This window comes from Hypanus sabinus, chromosome 1 (genome assembly GCF_030144855.1).
Source record: "Hypanus sabinus isolate sHypSab1 chromosome 1, sHypSab1.hap1, whole genome shotgun sequence".
In the NCBI taxonomy this organism is placed as follows: Eukaryota; Metazoa; Chordata; class Chondrichthyes; order Myliobatiformes; family Dasyatidae; genus Hypanus; species Hypanus sabinus.
Genome location: NC_082706.1, coordinates 213,038,429 through 213,057,594, shown reverse-complemented (window position 1 = coordinate 213,057,594; position 19,166 = coordinate 213,038,429). Strand labels below are relative to the sequence as shown.

At 43.2% G+C, this 19,166-nt stretch overlaps 1 protein-coding gene and 2 non-coding genes across 4 annotated transcripts in view; 2 read left to right on the top strand and 1 right to left on the bottom strand.

Moving 5' to 3' along the window:
* Positions 1-11,711, top strand: part of tmem71 (transmembrane protein 71) — a 74,020-nt gene extending 62,309 nt beyond the window's left edge. For both annotated transcript variants that reach the window (XM_059985298.1, XM_059985295.1), the window contains one exon: positions 4,187-11,711. In XM_059985298.1, coding sequence (XP_059841281.1) covers positions 4,187-4,234 — 48 coding nt within the window. In that variant the 3' untranslated portion in view covers positions 4,235-11,711. The remainder of the gene's footprint in view (positions 1-4,186) is intronic.
* Positions 11,712-13,723: 2,012 nt separating this feature from the next.
* Positions 13,724-13,796, bottom strand: trnar-acg (transfer RNA arginine (anticodon ACG)). Its single transcript has one exon. It is a non-coding gene; the product is annotated as a tRNA-Arg (tRNA).
* Positions 13,797-14,355: 559 nt separating this feature from the next.
* trnaa-agc (transfer RNA alanine (anticodon AGC)) lies at positions 14,356-14,428 on the top strand. The gene has a single exon. It is a non-coding gene; the product is annotated as a tRNA-Ala (tRNA).
* The last annotated feature ends 4,738 nt before the right edge of the window (positions 14,429-19,166 follow it).

The window sequence follows — 19,166 nt, the reverse complement described above, 5'->3', positions numbered from 1 at the left end:
GAAAGAATCGGTCCCAACACAGACCCCAGTGGAACACCACTAGTCACCAGCAGCCAGTCAGAAAAGGCTCCCTTTAATCCCACTGTTTGTCTGCTGCCAATCAGCCACTGATTTATCCATACTAGAATCTCTACTGCAATACCATGGGTTCATAGCTTGTTAAGCAGCGTCATGTGTGGCACCTTGTCAAAGGTCTTCTGAAAATCCAAGTATACGACATCAACCAATTCTCCTTTGTCTATCCTGCCTGTTATTTCTTCAAAGAATTCAAACAAATTTGTTAAGCAAGATTTTCCTTGAGGAAACTATGCTGACTACGGCCTGTTGTATCATGTACCTCCAAGTACCCTGAGAACTCATCCTTGTAATCCAACATCTTCCCAGCCTCTGAGGTTAGGCTAACTGGCCTATAGTTCCCTTTCTTCTACCTCTCTCCTTTCAGTGGAGTGACATTTACAGTTTTTCAGAACTCCAGAACAATTCCAGAATCTAGTGATTCTTGAAAGATTATTACTAATACCTCCACAATCTCTCCAGCCACCTCTTTCAGAACCCTGGGGTTTACACCATCTGGTCCAGTGAAGACCAATACCAAGTACTTATTCAGTTGGTCTACCATTTCCTTGTCCCCCATGACTACTTCATCAACATTATTTTTCAGTGGTCTGATATCCACTCTGCTTCTCTTTTACACTTTATGTATCTGAGGAAACTTTTGTTAAACTCTTTAATATTATTGGCTAGCTTGCTTTTGTATTCCATCTCTCCCTTAATGACATTTTTGGTTGCCTTCTGTTGGTTTTGAAAAGCTGCAAAATCCTCTAACTTTCCACTAATTTTTGCTCTATTATATGCTCACTTTATTTTTTCTCATCAGACATAGTTGTGTCATCTTTTATTTAGAATATGTCTTCCTGTTTGGGATATATGTATACTGTGTCTTCCAAATTGCTTCCAGAAATTCCAGCTATTGCTTCTCTGCCATCATCCCTGCCCGAGTCTTTTCCTATCATTCCTGGCATGTTCCTCTCTCGTGCCTCTGTAATTCCCTTTACTCCACCTGTAATTCCCTTTACTGATACATGTGACTTTCTGCTTCTCCTTCTCAAATTTCAGGGTGAAATATGAACACTCTCCCCTAAAGGTTCTTTTACCTTAGCTCTCTAATCAATTCTGGTTCATTGCACAACACCTAATCTAGAATAGCAGATTCCCTGCTAGGCTCAACCACAAGCTGCTCCTAAAAGTCATCTCATAGGCACTCTAGAAACTCAGCCTCTTGGAAATCAGCACCAACCTGATTTTCCCAATCTACCAGCATGTTGAAATCCCCCATGGCTATTGTAAAATTACCTTTTTTTTGGGGGGGGGGTGGAGGGTGTGTTTACGTACACACAAAAGGAAGTGGAGGGATGGGTTAATAAGTTTGCTGATGACACAAAGGTTGGAGGTGTTGTGGATAGTGTGCGGGGCTGTGAGAGGTTACAGCGGGACATTGATAGGATGCAAAATTGGGCTGAGAAGTGGCAGATGGAGTTCAACCCAGATGAGTGTGAGGTGGTTCATTTTGGTAGGTCAAATATGATGGCAGAATGTAGTATTAATGTTAAGACTTGGCAGTGTGGAGGATCAGAGGGATCTTGGGGTCCGAGTCCATAGGATGCTCAAAGCAGCTGCACAGGTTGACTCTGTGGTTAAAAAGGCGTATGGTGTATTGGCCTTCATTAATCGTGGAATTGAATTTAGGAGCTGAGAGGTAATGTTGCAGCTATAGAGGACCCTGGTCAGACCCCACTTGGAGTACTGTGCTCAGTTCTGGTCACCTCACTACAGAAAGGATGTGGAAGCCATGGAAAGGGTGCAGAGGAGATTTACAAGGCTGTTGCCTGGATTGGGGAGCATGACTTATGAGTGAACTTGGACTTTTCTCCTTGGGGCGTCAGAGGATGAGAGGTGACCTGATAGAGGTGTATAAGATGATGAGAGACATTAATCGTGTGGATAGTCAGACTTTTTCCCAGGGCTGAAATGGTTGCTACAAGAGGACACAGGTTTGAGGTGCTGGGGAGTGGGTACAGAGGAGAAGTCAGGGGTAAGTTTTTTACTCAGAGATTGATGAGTGAGTGGAATGGGCTGCCGGCAACAGTGGTGGAACCAGATATGATAGGGTATTTTAAGAGACTTTTGGATAGGTACATGGAGCTTAGAAAAATAGAGGGCTATGGGTAAGCCTAGTAATTTCTAAGGTAAGGACATGTTTGGCACAACTTTGAGGGCCAAAGGGCCTGTATTGTGCTGTAGGTTTTCTATGTTTCTAACTGCACTGCTCCAAAGAGTGCTATATGAAATCATTCTTATCATCAGCCATTAGGCTCTATAATGAACCAACCTGTTGCTGGAGAAGTGATGACCCCCTCTCCTGTTAGACCGTTCGAGGGAACTTTTTTTTATTCTTTCTTACTTCTCTTCCAATATTTGTATGTCTGTGCACTTGTAATGCTAGTGTCTGTGACACTGATTTCTTTGAGATAAGTTATCTATCTATACAATTTCCATAGACTTTTTTACCCTTGCATTTCCTTAACTCTATCCACAATGATTCAACACCTTCCAACCCTATGAAACCTCTTTCTAATGATTTGAGTTCATTTTTTTTTACCAACAGAGCAATGCTGCTTCCTCTGCCTTGCTGCCTATCCTTTCGATACAACATATATCCTTGGAGATTAAGCTCCCAGCTACGAGGGTTGATTGATAAGTTCCTGGTAGAAGATGAGTTGTACAGCTCTCATTACATGCACATGCAGTTCTACTCCTTGAGTGATTATGCAGAAAGTTTAAAGTTAGTAACTCATCTACTTCTACCTTAGGCCACAAACTTATCAATCAGCCCTGAAGAGTTATTAACTTCACGATGAAGAATCCAGGAATTAGTGCTTTAACATGAGGAGCATTTGGCCGCTTTGTACTCACTGGAATTTAGAAGAACGCAGGTGGCAGGGGGAGAGCACAGGATCTCATTGAAATCTACCAAATGTTGAGGGGACTAGATAGGGTGGATGGGGAAAGAATGTTTTCTGTGGTGGGGGTATCCAGGACTGGAGGGTACAGTCTCAAAATTAAGGGGCAACCCTTTAGAACAGAAGTAAGGAGAAATTTCTTCAGGCAGACTGTAGTGAATCTGTGGAATGCTCTGCCACAGTCTGCTGCACAGGCCAAGTCCATCGGTATATTTAAGGCAGAAGTTGATAGTTTCCTGATTGGTCGGGACATCAAACGGTATGTTGAGAAGGCATGTTGAGAAGGTATGTTGTATGGGGTTGAGTGGAATCCGGGATCAGCCATGATGTAAGTTGGAGCAGCCTTGATGGGCTGAATGGCCTAATTCTGCTCCTATGTTTTATGGGAAGGCAGGATTAACAAACCGTCCCACTACTATATTAGTTCCCATCCAGTTCAGGTGCAAACCATCCCTTCTGCATAGGTCACACCTTCCCTTGAAGAGAAACCAGTAATCTAAAAATGTTATGCCCTCCCTCCTATACCAACCCCTTAGCCATGTGTTAAACTGTATAACCTTTCTAGTTCTGCCCTCACTAGTACGTGGCTCAGGTGGCAATCCTGACATCACAACCCTGGAGGTCCTGCCCTTTAACTTAGCACCTAACTCCCTGAACTCCCTTTGCAAAAACATGTATTTATTTTATATTTCAATGTCTGCTTTCTGTCATATTGATCGAATCAATATTTTAATTCTTTGTAAGGAAGTCACATCAAACAAAGACTGAAGTAAGTTTCCAGTAACAATGATTGTAATTCAGAGAACTACCCAATGCAAATATGGGAAAGTAGTGCTGGAGTGTAGGCAGTAGAGATTAGTTAGCCATTTGCTTACTAACTTAATTGGCATTGCACAGCATTGTGAGTCAGAAGGGCCTGTTCCTGCGCTATACTGGTCTGTGTCCTATAATCTAATGGAGTGAGATTCACTGTGAGGTCTCCCTGATGGGCAGTCTGCTTCCTCTCCTTCCAGTAACTTGCATCCACTCCATCTGCCCTTCCTGTTCCAATCAACACATCAAAACACAAACTGAGAGTGTCAGAATCAGAATCCGCTTTATCATCATGGACATATATCCTTACATTTGGTAACGGTCTAATGTAACTAACTTTTTTCTTCCAATAGGTTATCAAGTATAAATGTAACTCGACACTTCTACAAGTGAAGCAATGAAAGGCTCGAAACGTCTGGAAAATTTGATGAACTAGAGCAAAGCATTCAGACCAAGTTGGCAACCTAATCCTAACTGGTTTATGAATATACTTACATGAAGGTCCCCCTATATGATGCCCATTCAATCCAATGCCAATAATGTTCGCTCTCTCTTGCTCCCTTCCATGAGCTACTCAATTGTATTTAAAACACAAAGAAATGGCCATATGGGCAGTTAACTACTACCTGGTCAATGGAGACAAAACCAGCTAAACAATCTGCAAAGTGCAGTTTTCTAACGTTTGCAAGCCTTTGCCAAAGTTGGGCAGCAGACAAGTTCAGGGGCAATAAATCCTCCTATTTGTTAAAATGAATTCACCAACTGACATACTGGACTCATTTCCAACTTGGCAACAGACCTACCAGAAGAAGGGAGCTGTCCGAGGAGTTGCATGATTTCTCTGAATACTTCACCTGATCTGAAGCCAACCGGGGTAATAACCTGCTGTCCAAATCACTTGCCTCCATTATTTTGAATATGGAAGAGGGATTGATGGTGACAAGATCACTGAAGGGACTGTGAACACCCTCCAGAGTCATTTTATCAATGACGGAATAAGAAATTAAGACCATAAAACATAGGAACAGAACCAGGCCATTCAGCCCATCATGTCTTCTCTGTCATTCCATCATGGCTGATTTCTACCCTTCTCCTGTAGCCTTTAGCATCCTGACTAATCAAGAACTTATTAATCTTCATTCGAAGTATACCCAATAATTTGGTCTCCACAGCCATCTGTGCCAATGAATTCCTCAGATTCATCACCCTCCAGCTACAGAAATTCTTCTCATCTCTTTTTAAAGAGATGCCCCTAATGGGTGAGTTGTAAAGGATAGAGCTGACAGTCTAGATCTTAAGGGCTTGTAACAGCAGCAAATGTAAGGCACCCAATTTATCTTCACAATGTATTGAGGTTGTACTCCCAACTCCCTTCTAGTTCATCTACTGGTTAATTCCCTGCCTCCTGGTTATTTACATTAGTTTACCCTGTTTGTGCCTCATGGCAGGATCAGATATAATATCACTGGCCTATGTTGTGAAATTTGTTGTTTTGTAGCAGCAGTATATTCCAATATATAATAATACAAATATAAATTACATTAAGAAAAATATGCATAATATAAATTAAATAAGTAGTGCAAAAAGAGAGCCAAAAAAAGAAAGAGGTGGTGTACGTTGTCCATTCAGAAATATGATGGCGAAGGGGGAGAAGCTGTTACTAAGATGTTGAGTGTGTGTCTTCAGTCTCCTGAACAACCTCCTTGAAAGTAGTAATGAGAAGAAAGTGTGACCAGGAGATGAGGGTCCTTAATGATGGATGTCATGTTTTTGAGTCATCATCTTTTGACGATGTCCTTGATGATGGGGAGGCTAGTGCCCATGATGGAGCTGGCTAGTTTGCAACTCTGCATCATTTTCTGATTCTGTGCAATCCCTCTCCATACCAGTTGATGATGCAACCAGTTAGAATGCTCTCCATGGTACATCAATGGAAATCTGTGAGTGTCTTTGGTGACATACCAAATCTCCTCAAATACTTAAGAAATATAGCTGCTGGTGTGCCTTCTTTGTAATTGCATCAATATTTTGAGGCTCAGGATAGGTATTCAAAGACATTGACATTCAGGAACTTGAAACTGCTCACCCCTTCAACTACAAATGGCAAAATAGTACAACCATGGCTGACAAGGGAAGTCAAAGTTAACATAAAAGCAAAAGAGAGGGAATACACCAAAGTAAATATAAGTGGGAAGCCAGAGGATTGGGAAACTTTTAAAACACTACAGAGAGCAACCAAAAGAATCATTAGGATGTAAAAGATAATATGAAATCAAGCTAGCAAACAATATCAAAGTGGAGAGTAAAAGCTTTCTCAAGTATGTATTTAAAAAAAAATAAATAAGAGGGAGATGAGAGTGGATATAGGACCAATAGAACATGAAGCCGGAGAAATAAAAACAGGGGCCAAGGAGATACCAGATGAACTACATGAGTATTTTGCATCAGTCTTCAGTGTGGAAGACACTAGCAATGTGCGAGATGTTGAAGGGTGTGAGGGAAGAGAAGTGAGTGCAGTTACTATTACAAGGGAGAAGGTGTTCAAAAAGCTGAAAGACCTAAGGGTACATAAGTCACCTGGACCAGATGAACTGCACCCTAGTGTTCTGAAAAAGGTAGCAGAAGAGATTATGGAGGTATTAGTAATTATCTTTCAAAAATTATTGGACTCTGGCATACTGCCAGGGGACTGGAAAATTGCAAATGTCACTCAACTGTTTAAGAAAGGAGGAAGGCAGCAGAAAGGAAATTATGGACCAGTTAGCCTGACCTCAGTGGTTGAAGAAGTTGAAGTCAGTTGTTAATGATGAGGTGATGGAGTACTTGGTGACACAGGACAAGATAAGACAAAGTCAGCATGGTTTCCTTCAGGGAAAATCCTGCCGGATGAACCTGTTCAAATTGAATGAGGAGATTGCAAGTAGGATAGATAAAGGGGATGCAATGGATGCTGTATATTTGGACTTACTGGCCTTTGACAAGGTGCCACACATGAGGCTGCTTACCAAGTTAAGAGCCCGTGGTATTGTAGGAAAGTTATTGGCATGATTAGAGCATTGGCTGATTGGTAGGAGGCAGCGAGTGGGAATAAAAGAATCCCTTTTTGGTTAACTGCCAGTAACTAGTGGTGTTCTGCTGGGGTTGGTGTTGGGTCTGGTTCTTTTTGTGCTGTATTTAGATGATGGAATAGATGGCTTCTCTGCTAAGTCTGCAGTTGGTACAAAGACTGGTGGAGGGGCAGGTAGTGTTGAGGAAGCAGGTAGGCTGCAGGAGGACTTGGAGAGATCAGGAGAATGAGCAAGAGAGTGGCAAATGAAATGCAATGTTGGAAAATGTGTGGTCGTGCACTTTGATGGTAGAAACAAATGTTCAGAATATTTTCTAAATGGAGAGAAACTCCAAAAATCTGAGATGCAAAGGAACTTGGGAGTCCTTGTGCAGAACACCCTAAAGGTTAACCTGCAGGTAGAGTTTGTGGTGAGGAAAGCAAATGCAATGTTAGCATTCATTTCAAGAGGTCTAGAATACAGGAACAGGGATGTAATGCTGAGGTTTTATAAGGCACTGGTGAGGCCTCACCTTGAGTATTATGAACAATTTTGGGCCACTCATCTTGGAAAAGATGTGCTGGCATTGGAGAGGGTCCAGAGGAGGTTTACAAGGATGATTCCAGGAATGAAAGTGTTATCATACAAGGAATGATTGATGGCTCTGGGTCTATACTCACTGGAATTTAGATGGATGATAGGTGTATCTCATTGAAACCTTTCAAACGTTGAAAGACCAAGAGAGAAGATGCGAAAGGATGTTTCCCATGTTGGGGGAGTCTAGAACAAGAGGACACAGCCTCAGGATAGAGGGGCACCCATTTAAAACAGAGATATGGATAAATTTCTTTATCCAGAGGGTGGTGAATTTGTGGAATTTATTACCACAAGCAACTGTGGAGGCCAGGTCATTTGGTGTATTTAAGGCAGAGCTTGAAAAGTTCTTGATTGAACATGGCATTAAAGGTTATGGGGTGAAGACTGGGGAGTGGGGCTGAGGAGGGGAAAATAATCTTCCATGATTGAATGGAGGTGCAGTCTTGATGGGCCAAATGGCCTAATTCTTCTCCTATGTCTTATGGTCTAATCCCTCAATGAGGACTGGTGTGTATTTCCTTGTCTTCCCCTCCCTCAACTCCACAATGAATTCCTGATCTTTCTGATATTGAGTGCAAGGTTATTGCATCACTCATCCAGCTGATCTATTTTGCTCCTATACATGTCTTCATTACCATCTGATATTCAGCCAACAATAGTCATGTAATTGGCAAAGTTACAGGTGCCTAGCCACAGATGTGGGTGTAGATAAATTTGCTGATATATTACTCAAGATAAATTTAATTAGTTCCTCGTGTTCCCCTTTCTGTTGTACAATATGTCTGTTTTTTTAAAAAGCTTGATAGAAATTGTTCATTGATTCCATTTTCCTTGTGTCAGTTATTTAAATACAGAATTAAGCAGTGATTGAACAGTTGAAAACCTTACTAAAATAGATTGGATTGTCCATTGGAAATGTATTTCCCTTCCCTCTACACCTTCAGATTTGAATTTGCTTTCTTAGCATACGAGTGGACAAGCGTTCTGGTATTGAGGATCCACGAGTTATGTTACGGACCTCCTAGAATGTGCAAAACCTCCAAGGTTTTATGTCTCGTGCTCTCAGAATGTTTTCACAAATGACGACTGATAAGAATGAATGTACTTATATTTAATAGATACCGTTCTAAAATAGTGAATGTATTAGAAATTTGTAAATAAAGAGTTTTGAATACTTTGGTAAAGCTCTGTAATATTGCATTTAAGTTAATTTGACAATGTGATGCAAGATGGGTAGAGTGCATCAGTAATGACCTACAACCACTTCACATGCTGATTTTTGTGAAACCTGTCCGTTTTCATGAGCTTTGTGGTCACAACATTGAGACTGTGATGGCGAACTTGTGTTTGTAGATCATATGGGTGTAATATGCATTGCTCAGATCACACTTAAGTATTGTGAGCAGTTTAGGGCCCCTGATCTACGTAAGAATGCATTGGCTTTGGAGAGGATCCAGAGACAGGTCATGAGAATGATCCCAAGAATGAAAGGGTTAAAATATGAAGATTGTTTGATGGGTTTGGGCCTATACTCGCTGGAGATTAGCAAATTGACGGGGATCTCATTAAAACCTATCAAATATTTGAAAGGCCTAGACAGAGCCTATGTGGAGAGGATGATGCCTTTTGTGGGTGAGTCTAGGACCAGAGGGCACATCCTCAGGATACACTTTAGAACAGATGAGCAGGAATTTCTTTAGTTAGAGGGTGGTGAATCTGTGGAATTTATTGCTAAAAGTGGCTGTGGAGGCCAGGTGATTGGGTGTATTTAAAGCAGAGGTTGATAGGTTCTTAATTAGTCAGGGCTTGAGAGGGATAATAAATTCGAGATTGTTTAATGTAATTTCCAGTACACAAGTGTAGGAGAACAAAGTAATTATTACTCTGGATCTGATGCAGCACAAAAAACATGATAAAAACACAACAACAATAATAATAACACAATACATATAAATACATAAAATAGCTTGTATACAGAGATTGGTGGTTATGTCCATAAAGTGACACTAGGTCTTACATAATACGACTGGCAGGAAATAGAACATAGAACATAGACATCTACAACACATTACAGGTCCTTCGGCCCACAATCTTCACAATTATCTAGGGTGAACTTCATCTGCCACTTCTCAGCCCAATTCTGCATCCTATTGATGTCCTGCTGTAACCCCTGACAACTTTCCAGACTATCCACAACGCCCCCAACTTTTGGGTCACCTGTATTTGTGAATCCACAAAACAAAGTCTCCTTGAATCCCATGTCTCCTTATTTTCTGAATCAACTTGGCATGGGGAATCTTATCAAATGCTTTACTGAAATCCATACACCCTGTACACTGTATCCACTGCTTTAACTTCATCAATGTGTTTTGTAACATCCTCAAAGAATTCAATCAGGCTCATAGCCATGCTGACTATCCCTAATTAGATTGTCTCTCCAAATACTCATAAATCCTGCCTCTCAGAATCTTCTCCAACAACTTGCCCACCACTGAAGTCAGTCAGACTGACTGTCTATAATTTCCTGGATAATCTCGACTCCCTTTCTTGAACAAAGGAACAACATTTGGCAACCTTCCAATCCCCTGACACTTCTCCTGTCCCTGTTGATGGTACAAAGATCACCGCCAGAGGCTCAGCAATCTCCTCACTCACTTCTCACAGTAGCTTGGGGATATCGCATCCAGTGCCGATGACTTATCTAACTTAATATCTTTCAAAAGCTCCAACACATCCTCTTTCTTGATGTCTATATGCTGAAGCATTTCGGTCCACTATAAGCCATCTCCACAATTGCCCAGGTCCTTTCCATGGGTGAATACTGAGGTAAAGTATTCACTAAGTATCTCCACTACCTTCTCCGACTCCATCCACACATTTCCACTATCGCACCTGATTGGTCCTATTCTCACACGGCTCATCCTCTTGCTCTTCACATACTTGTAGAAGGCCTTGGGGTTTTCCTCAATCCTGCTCACCAAAGGCTTCTCATGGCCCCTTCTAGCACTCATAATTTTGTTCTTGAGCTCTTTCCTGGCACCCTTGTAATTTTCTAGGGCTCTAACAGCACCTCATTTCTTGAACCTTTTTTTAATCTTAACGATTTTCTATATCCTTTGTACAGCATGGTACTTTTACCCTATCATCCTTTCCCTGTCTCAATGGAACATATCTATGCAAAGCACCATGCAAATGTTCCCTGAATGTTTGCCACATTTCTGCCGTGCATTTTCCTGAGAACCTCTGCTCCCAATTAATGCTCCCGAGTTTCTACCCAGTAGCATCATATTTCCCCCTACCCCAATTAAATATTTTCCCAAATCGTCTTCTCCTATCCCTCTCCAGTGATATAGTAAAGGAGATAGAGTTGTGATCACTACCTCCAGAATGCTCTCCCACTGAGAGATGTGACACCTGACCCCTAACCCTAACCCTAATGATCAGCCATGATCTCAGAATGGCGGTGCAGACTCGAGGGGCCGAATGGTCTACTTCTGCACCTATTGTCTATTGTCATAATTGTTCTTGGCAATTTTTTTTCTGAACTGGTTTGCCATTATCTTCTGGGCAGTGTCTTTACAAGATGGGCGACCCCAACCATAATCAATACTCTTCAGAGGTTGCCTAGCATCAGCGGCTGCATAACCAGGACTAGTGATATGCACAGCAGTTCCAGTGGCTTCATACGACCCTGATCGGAGGGTAAGCAGACACTACACCTTGTCTAAGTGTGACCAGCAGGCTAGTGGAGAACAGAAGCCCCTTGCATCTCATTTGCTAGAGACATTTCTCCATTCCACCACCCAAACTGCATGTGGTAAAGTGTCCAGTAACAAGGGCGGTGTGAGCAGATGAAATGGGCTTTTGAGCAATAGCTCCATTTCTTAAATGGCTGAGAAAGCTTGAATGGGTTAATATAAAGAATGCAGTGTCCATATGCTTGTAGTCATCAGGCTCAAAGCAAACTCTGGCCTGAGGCAGGGTCTCCACTCTCTTCCCCCTCCCACCCCGACTCTGATCCTGCTTGATGCCCCAAGTTCCTTCAGTAGTTTCTCTTTGCTCCAGGTTCCAGCATCTTTGGTCTTTTCTTCATCTTAAACCAAACACCACTGACTTGAACGGCAGAGGAAATATTAACCAAAATGGAAAGCAAAAGCAACAAAATAAAAAATTTGAAGTGAGGATCTCAACAATGTCTCAAACTTCATAAAGTTTGGTTTATTTTCCTGTAAATGCCTGCAAGAAAATGAATCTCAATGTGGATTATGGAAATATATATATATGTATTTTGACAATAAATTTACTTTGATTTTAACTTGTCTCAGCTTCGATTGGTCTCCAAGAAAAGAGTATATAGGAATCTTAAGACCATACGATGGAGGAGTAGAATTTAGCCATTTAGCCCATTGAGTCTGCTCTACCACTGCATCTCCTTCCTTCACCCCCTATCCTTTCCTGCTTTCACCAGTCAAGAATCTATCAATCCCTACCTTAAACATACATAAAGACTGGGCCTCCACAGCTGCCTGTGGCTAAGAATTCCACAGATTCACCACTCTCTGGTTAAAGAAATTCCTATCCTCTCCACCACCACTCTATCAGGGCCTTTCACCATTTCATAGGTCACCCCTCATTCTTCTGAATACAGACCCAGAGCCATCAAATACCCTTCATATGACAAACTGTTCAAAGCTGGAATTATTTTTGTGAATCTCCTTTAAACCCTCTCCAGTGTCAGTACATCCTTTCTAAGATAATGGGGCCAAAACTGCTCACAATACTCCAAGTGAGGCCTCACCAGTGCTTTTTAAAGTCTCAATATTACATCCTGGCTTTTATATTCCAGTCCTCTTGAAATGAATGCTAACATTGCATTTGTCTTCCTCACCACAGACTCGACCTGCAAATTCACCTTTAGGGAATCCTGCATAAGCACTCTGTTACGTACCCCGTAACTGGGTCACTTACCAGCAAAGATAGAGAGGTCCGTTGAAGTCTGATGGTACTATTTTTAACAGTATTTATTGATAAAAATACACAAAAATAATATCAATGCAAACATACAGATAATATACGTCGTCAATACTAAATCTAAAAGTGCGGGTATAATAATAATCAATAAGAAATAAGCTCTGTCGTTTTCTAGGGGATAATGTATTGTCCGATGGAAATATATAAGTCACTCAAGTTCATTCAGGCTGCAGCTTTTGGTTGGAGAGAGAGACGATTTTTTTTAGAACTTGCCCGTTTTCCTTTTTATGATGTCAATCCTTCGAAATGTCGTTGGTGTCCTTTTCCTTTTAGCTAAGCCGTTCTTCCGTGGTCAGTCCCGCCAATCCCAGGCAACGGGAAAGGACACACGTGGGCCCCCCACCGGCTGTCGCTATTAAACGATGTCACGGGTTTTCTAGCGTTTCTCCTGGTGCGTCTAAAGGGGTTGTTCCCCAGACCCTCTTTTAACCTTACTCACAGGGTCTCAGATGTCAATCAGGTTGCAATGATGCCATCCCTCAACCAGCCCACTTTGGTCATTTCCTGAGGGCTTCAAATAAATAGTACAGTACTCAATACACAACTCCGTCTCCAAGAGACAATGGCCGTTTTCTGTGGCTTTGTATTGCTGAGGGGCCAGGGCATTCCAAACCCCTTGTGGATTCTGTGTGTCTCTCTCTCTCATTTCCTGGGACCCAGACCCGCATTAATAGCGATCTTGCGATTCTCAAAAAGGAGGGGGCTACTTTGTACCCTTCGGCCCCTCAGAGTTGGGGCACAGTCGTAACAACTCCAAAATCCAAATGCCAACACAAGGAAATCTGCAGATGCTGGAAATTCAAGCAACGCATACAAAATACTGGTGTAACACAGCAGGCCAGGCAGCATCTATAGGAAGAAGCGCTGTCGATGTTTCGGGCCAAGACCCTTCGTCAGGACTAACTGAAAGAAAAGATAGTAAGACATTTGAAAGTAGGAGGGAAGAGGGAAATCTGAAATGATAGGAGAAGACAGGAGGGGGAGGGGAGAACCAGAGGGAGATGGAGAACAGGCAGAGTATAGGACAGTGAGAGAACAAAAAGTGGAGGAGGAGTAAATAAATCAGGGGAGGGGTGAGAGGGGGAGGAGGGGCATTAACGGAAGTTAGAGAAGTCAATGTTCATGCCATCAGGTTGGAGGCTACCCAGACGGTATATAAGGTGTTGTTCCTCTATCCTGAGTGTGGCTTCACTTCATCTTGACATAAGACATCATCGAGCCAGGTAGGAGTCGAACCTACAATCTTCTGATCCGTAGTCAGACGCGTTATCCATTGCGCCACTGGCCCCCTTGCCCCTCGTTGTTTTGTATTTGCTCTTCATTTAGAAAATAGTCAATCCTTTCATTTCTTCTACCAAAGTGCATGACCGTACATTTCCAGGCAAAGAATTCCATCTGCCATTTCTTTGCCCATTCTCCTAATCTGTCCTTCTGTAACATCTGTACTTACTCAAAACTAATCTTCATATCATCTGCAAACTTTGCAGCAAGACCATCAATTCCATGATCCAAATCATTGACACAGAACATAAAAAGGATTGGTCCCAACACAGACCCCTGTGGAATACCATTAGTCTCCAGCAGCCACGCGAAAAGGACTCCCTTCATTTCTACTCTGCCAATCAGCCACTGCTTTACCCATCATGTTAGGATCTTTCCAGTAATACCATGGGCTCGTAGCTTGTTAAGCAACCTCATGTGTGGCACCCTATCGAAGGTTTTCAGAAAATCCAATAAATCTTGCATTAATAGCAAATGGATTCAGTATGATGTCCATAAAGACATCGGGTAACTTTCCTCGTGTCTAAATGGACAACCTGTTTTTGTGCCAAAAATACCATCGTTACGGGGAATTAGCTCAAATGGTAGAGCGCTCGCTTAGCATGCGAGAGGTAGCGGGATCGATGCCCGCATTCTCCAGGGTTTCATTTTGCATTCAGGGGTATCTAGGGCCGTCCGTGCGTCATACAATTGGGTCTGTTGCTGTACAGGAAAGAGGAAGGAGGCGAAGTCTTGTGAAACTCTGATTCAGATTTATTTATCACATGTACATCGAAACATATCGTGAACTGCGTCAATGTGTAAACAGCCAATAAACCTGGGAATGTGCTGGGGTCAGCGCGCCAGCGTCGCCACACATCCCAGCGCCAACGGAGTATGCCCGGCAGAACAACACCGGGCACAGAACAAAACGCGGTGAAAAGTTCAAAGCAATTTATTATCGAAGTACATATTCATTTTCTTGCCACACTCAATAATTCCAGGATATTCTAATAACCATTCAGAATCAATGAAACACTGCGCCAACTGGACGTTCAACCAGTGTGCAAATGACAACAACCTGTGCAAATACAAAGAAAGAATTAATAATAATAAATAAGCAATAAATATTGAGAACATTAGATGAAGAGTCCTTGAAAGTGAGTCCCTAGGTTGTGAGAACAGTTCAGTTTTGGGACGAGTGAAGTTATCCCCTCTGGTTCAAGAGCCAGATGGTTGAGGGTTAATAACTGTTCCTGAACCTGGTGGCGCAAGTCCCGAGATTCCTGTCCCTTCTTTCTGATAGCAGCAGTGAGAAGAGAACTTAACGCTAGTGGTGTGGGTCCCTGCTGATCTTCACTGCTTTCCAGCCACTACACTTCCTGTAGCTGTGCTCAGTGGTGGGGTGGGCTTTAATCGTGATGCAGGACTGTATTCGCTACGTTTTGATAGATTTTCTGATCAAGGGCACTGGTGTTTCCATACCAAGCCGTGATGCTTTCCACTGCACATCTACAGAAGTTTGTCAAAGTTTTAGGTGGCATGTCGAATCTTCGGAAACACCTAAGGAAGTAGGGGCGCTGCGGCGCTTTCTTCGTAATTGCACGTACATGCTGCCACAGTACAGGCCCTCCGAGGTGATAACACCGAGGAACCTAAAACGGATGACCTTCTCCACCTCTGTTCCTTCATTGAGGACTGGCTCATGGACCTCCAGTGTCCTCCTCTTGAAGCTAATAATCAGGACTGAAGAAGGGTCTTGGCCAAAACATGGACTGTACTATTTTTTATAGATGCTGCCTGGCTTGCTGAGTTCTTTCTGCATTTTGTGTGATTCGGATTCCCAGCATTTGCAGATTTTCTCTTGTTTGTGACTGACCAGCCCTGGTACCTTCTCGTCCTTTCTGCTCGCACAAGGCATCTGACCCCGGGACCACAGACCTGAGACAGCCACGGATCCCCTTGTCACCCTTCAAGCGTGGATGGCGGAGCAGAGGCCAGACATTAACTCCTCCACATACCTGTCCCTCAACCCACATATTACCTCTATCTCCCCTACATGACTATCCGAAAACGCTAAACTGATCATCAACCTCCTCCTTGTCACCAAGACCAACTTAAAATGCAACTAAGCCGAGATTCCTGCCACTCACGTGCTTGGGCTATATTACAGTATTTGTCATGTACGTCGAATATCAAAGTATATCTGTACTGTATGTTATCTGATATCATGATAAAATATGCATTTTGACAGGCTGCACCACTGTCTGGTATTGGGAGTGGGGGCTACTGCACAGGATCGAAAGAAGCTGCAGAAAGTTGTAAAGTTAGTCAGCTCCATCATGGGTTCTAGGCTCCTTAGTATCCAGGACATCTCCTAAGAGCGGTGCCAGAGACAGGCGGCACCCATTATTAATGACCTCCATCACCCAGAACGCGTGCTCTTCTCATTGTTACTGCCAGGGACTGGGTTCAGAAGCCTGAAGGCACCCACTCAGTGAGTTAGGAGCAGCTTTTTCCCTCTGCCATCCGATTCCTAAATGGACATTGAACCCACAGACACTACCTCACTTTTTTGTATTATGTCTGCTTTTGCGCTATGTTTAATTTAGTTATTTAATATACATATATACACTTACTTTATAAACAGACTGCTGTTTATAAACAGGGCCTGCGGCCTTGCACCCTCCTAAAAGAGAGCCTGACATCGGCCTCTGAGACAGATCACAGGGTCACCAGGTGCAGCAGGGGTCTTCACAGCTGGAGTAATATTCTCCTTGCGAAGCGGGTATAGAAGGTATTGAGTTCATCTGGTAGAGGGCAATTCATGCTATTGGGTTTCGCTTTGTAGGAAGTAGTGTCCTGCAAACCCTGCCAGAGTTGACGTGTATCCAATGTCGCCTCCAATCTCGCTCGGAATTAATTGTTTATTCATTCTTGAAATAGCTCTCCGCAAGTCATACCTGGTTTTCTGGTACAGACCTGATTTGAATGCCACAGATCTAGCAGACGACATACCTCCTGGTTCATCCACGGCTTTTGGATTGGGAATGTACAGCAAGTCTTTGTAGGCACACACTCATCCACACAGGTTTTAATGAAGTTGGTAACAACTGCAGCCTACTCCTCCGGATTCGAAGATGAGTCCCTGAATATAGTCCAGTCCACCGATTCAGAGCAGGCATGTGAGCGCTCCTGTGCTTCCCTGGTCCATTTCTTGGTCCTCACTACTCCTGCTGCAGTCTCCAGCCTCTGTCTGTACTGTTACGAAAGATGAACAGCTCTGATGGGCAGAAGGGTGCAGAGTTGCCCATGACCCCCCCCCCCCCCCCCCCCCCCCGGAGAATCACAAACGTTACTGTTGCTATGCTGCTAATGAGAGAGAGAGATGTAAAAGAAAACAAATTGGAACATCTGCTACAGATAAGAGAGAGATAAAGCAGGGGAGAGAGGCTTCTTGATTCACCGTATTATGACTTCTGAGGGACTTATGGCTTCTGAGAGGGTTATTTATCTTATACCATTCTGTTCATTAAAATTCCTCAGTGGACAGCCAGAGTGGGCTGGGTTGATGGACACAGCCATTCAAAACTGATTGACACCTGAGACCCCGTGAGTGGGGATAAAAGTGAGGTCTGGGGAGACACCCCTCAGACACACCAGGAGACACTAGTGAGCACTGCTTGAGTGTTGGAACCCACGAGAAGGTGTGGGGTATCGGGACCGAACAAAGGATCGGTCAGTTTAACTCACAGTGTTATAGCAGGGCCGGTGGGGGCTTGTGTCTGTGTCCACTCATGCCAGAGTGACAAATCCACCACAGAAGAACGGTCTAGCAGAAGGACAGAGGGGTCATACCTGAATGGCCACAACAAAACGATGGATTGAGAACGTAAAGGAAGGTTTGCCTGCCTGTAGCTGTTACTGCTCACTCGCTCTCTCTCTCTCCAACTATTACAACACAACAACCAACATCTACCTCAGCACGTATGAACTGAACTGAACTTTATATTCACATATGACAATTCATTATCTCCTAGACATCGATAGAGCTTGTTTATTATTGATTATTATTATACCCACACTTTTAGGTTTAGTATTGCTAACGTGTATTATCTATATATTTGCATTATTGATATTGATTTGTGTATTTTACTAATAAACACTATTTGAAAATAGTACCACCAGACTCCAACAGATACTTCTTTCTCTGCTGGTTAGACACCCAGTTACGGGGTACGTAACAGTACACAGGGAGTAGAAGTACAGCCAGGAAATCAGACTTTCAAAGTGTGGGCAGGGAAGAGTGGTAAGCACTCTTGATAGCGGTGGAACAGTGGCCCAGTCTGTTGGTGTCTCTATTACAGCAAGTCATTTGTTGATGATAATTATTTAATGCCTGTTTCAAGCTGGCCTGGTTAAAATCCCACAAAAAGATAGTGAAGTTTCTTCATGTCTGAGTGGACAGCCTGCAAAAGGAACTGGTCTCTGCAGTTACTAATCTGCACTATCCGGCAGCGTCAGCAAATGCACAGCAATAGCCTGAGGGAGGAAGCATCTGCTCATTGCTACTAATAACTTCTGCACTGAGGGATTTCACCACGCTTTGGTGGGTGTGACGCAGTGCAAAGAAATAATGAAGCAGTACTTTGTGGGGAATTAGCTCAAATGGTAGAGCACTCACTTAGCATGCGAGAGGTAGCGGGATCGATGCCCACATTCTCCAGTGCTCCTTTTGTGCTCCAGTGCTCCATATCCATAGATATGTAGCGCCATCCATCTGTCATAGAATTGCAGCGTCTGTTGCCCGATATGCTGAATTTGCTGGCAGAAGGCAGCTGGCAAGGCTAGCAATAGAACAGGCAAGAAAGCCAAATCTATAATCTTCCAATCCCTAATCAGACATGTTATCCACTAGCCCACACTGCTTAAAGGAGTGGATAGCTGCAATTGACAGGAGGCAGACAAACATACACAAGGAACTCAGCAGGCCAGGCAGCATTCATAGATGTGTGTTGCTCGGATTTCCAGCACCTGCATATTTTCTCTTGTTTGTGGTTAGGCAAACTGCTGTAACTGGTCTCCATAAACTTTACCAGCAGGGGTCAATGTTGTGAAGTTTGCTGCCTGCTTTTCTTCAACAGTTCAGATGCTTGAGCAGAGAATGTAGTTATCCTTAGGTCAATGGTTCACCTCCAGCTCAAGGGAGCAGCTGTAACTGGAATAAGTTACAACCCTGGTTGGGTTTGAACCAAGGTTGTGTGGTGAACTACATATACCAGCCTGGACACGCCCCCCTGCTGACTGCTCCCGTGGCTCCTCCCACGGACCCCGGTATAAAGGCGATTGGAGACACAGCCCTGGCCTCAGTCTCCAGGATGTAGTGTGGTGGTCACTT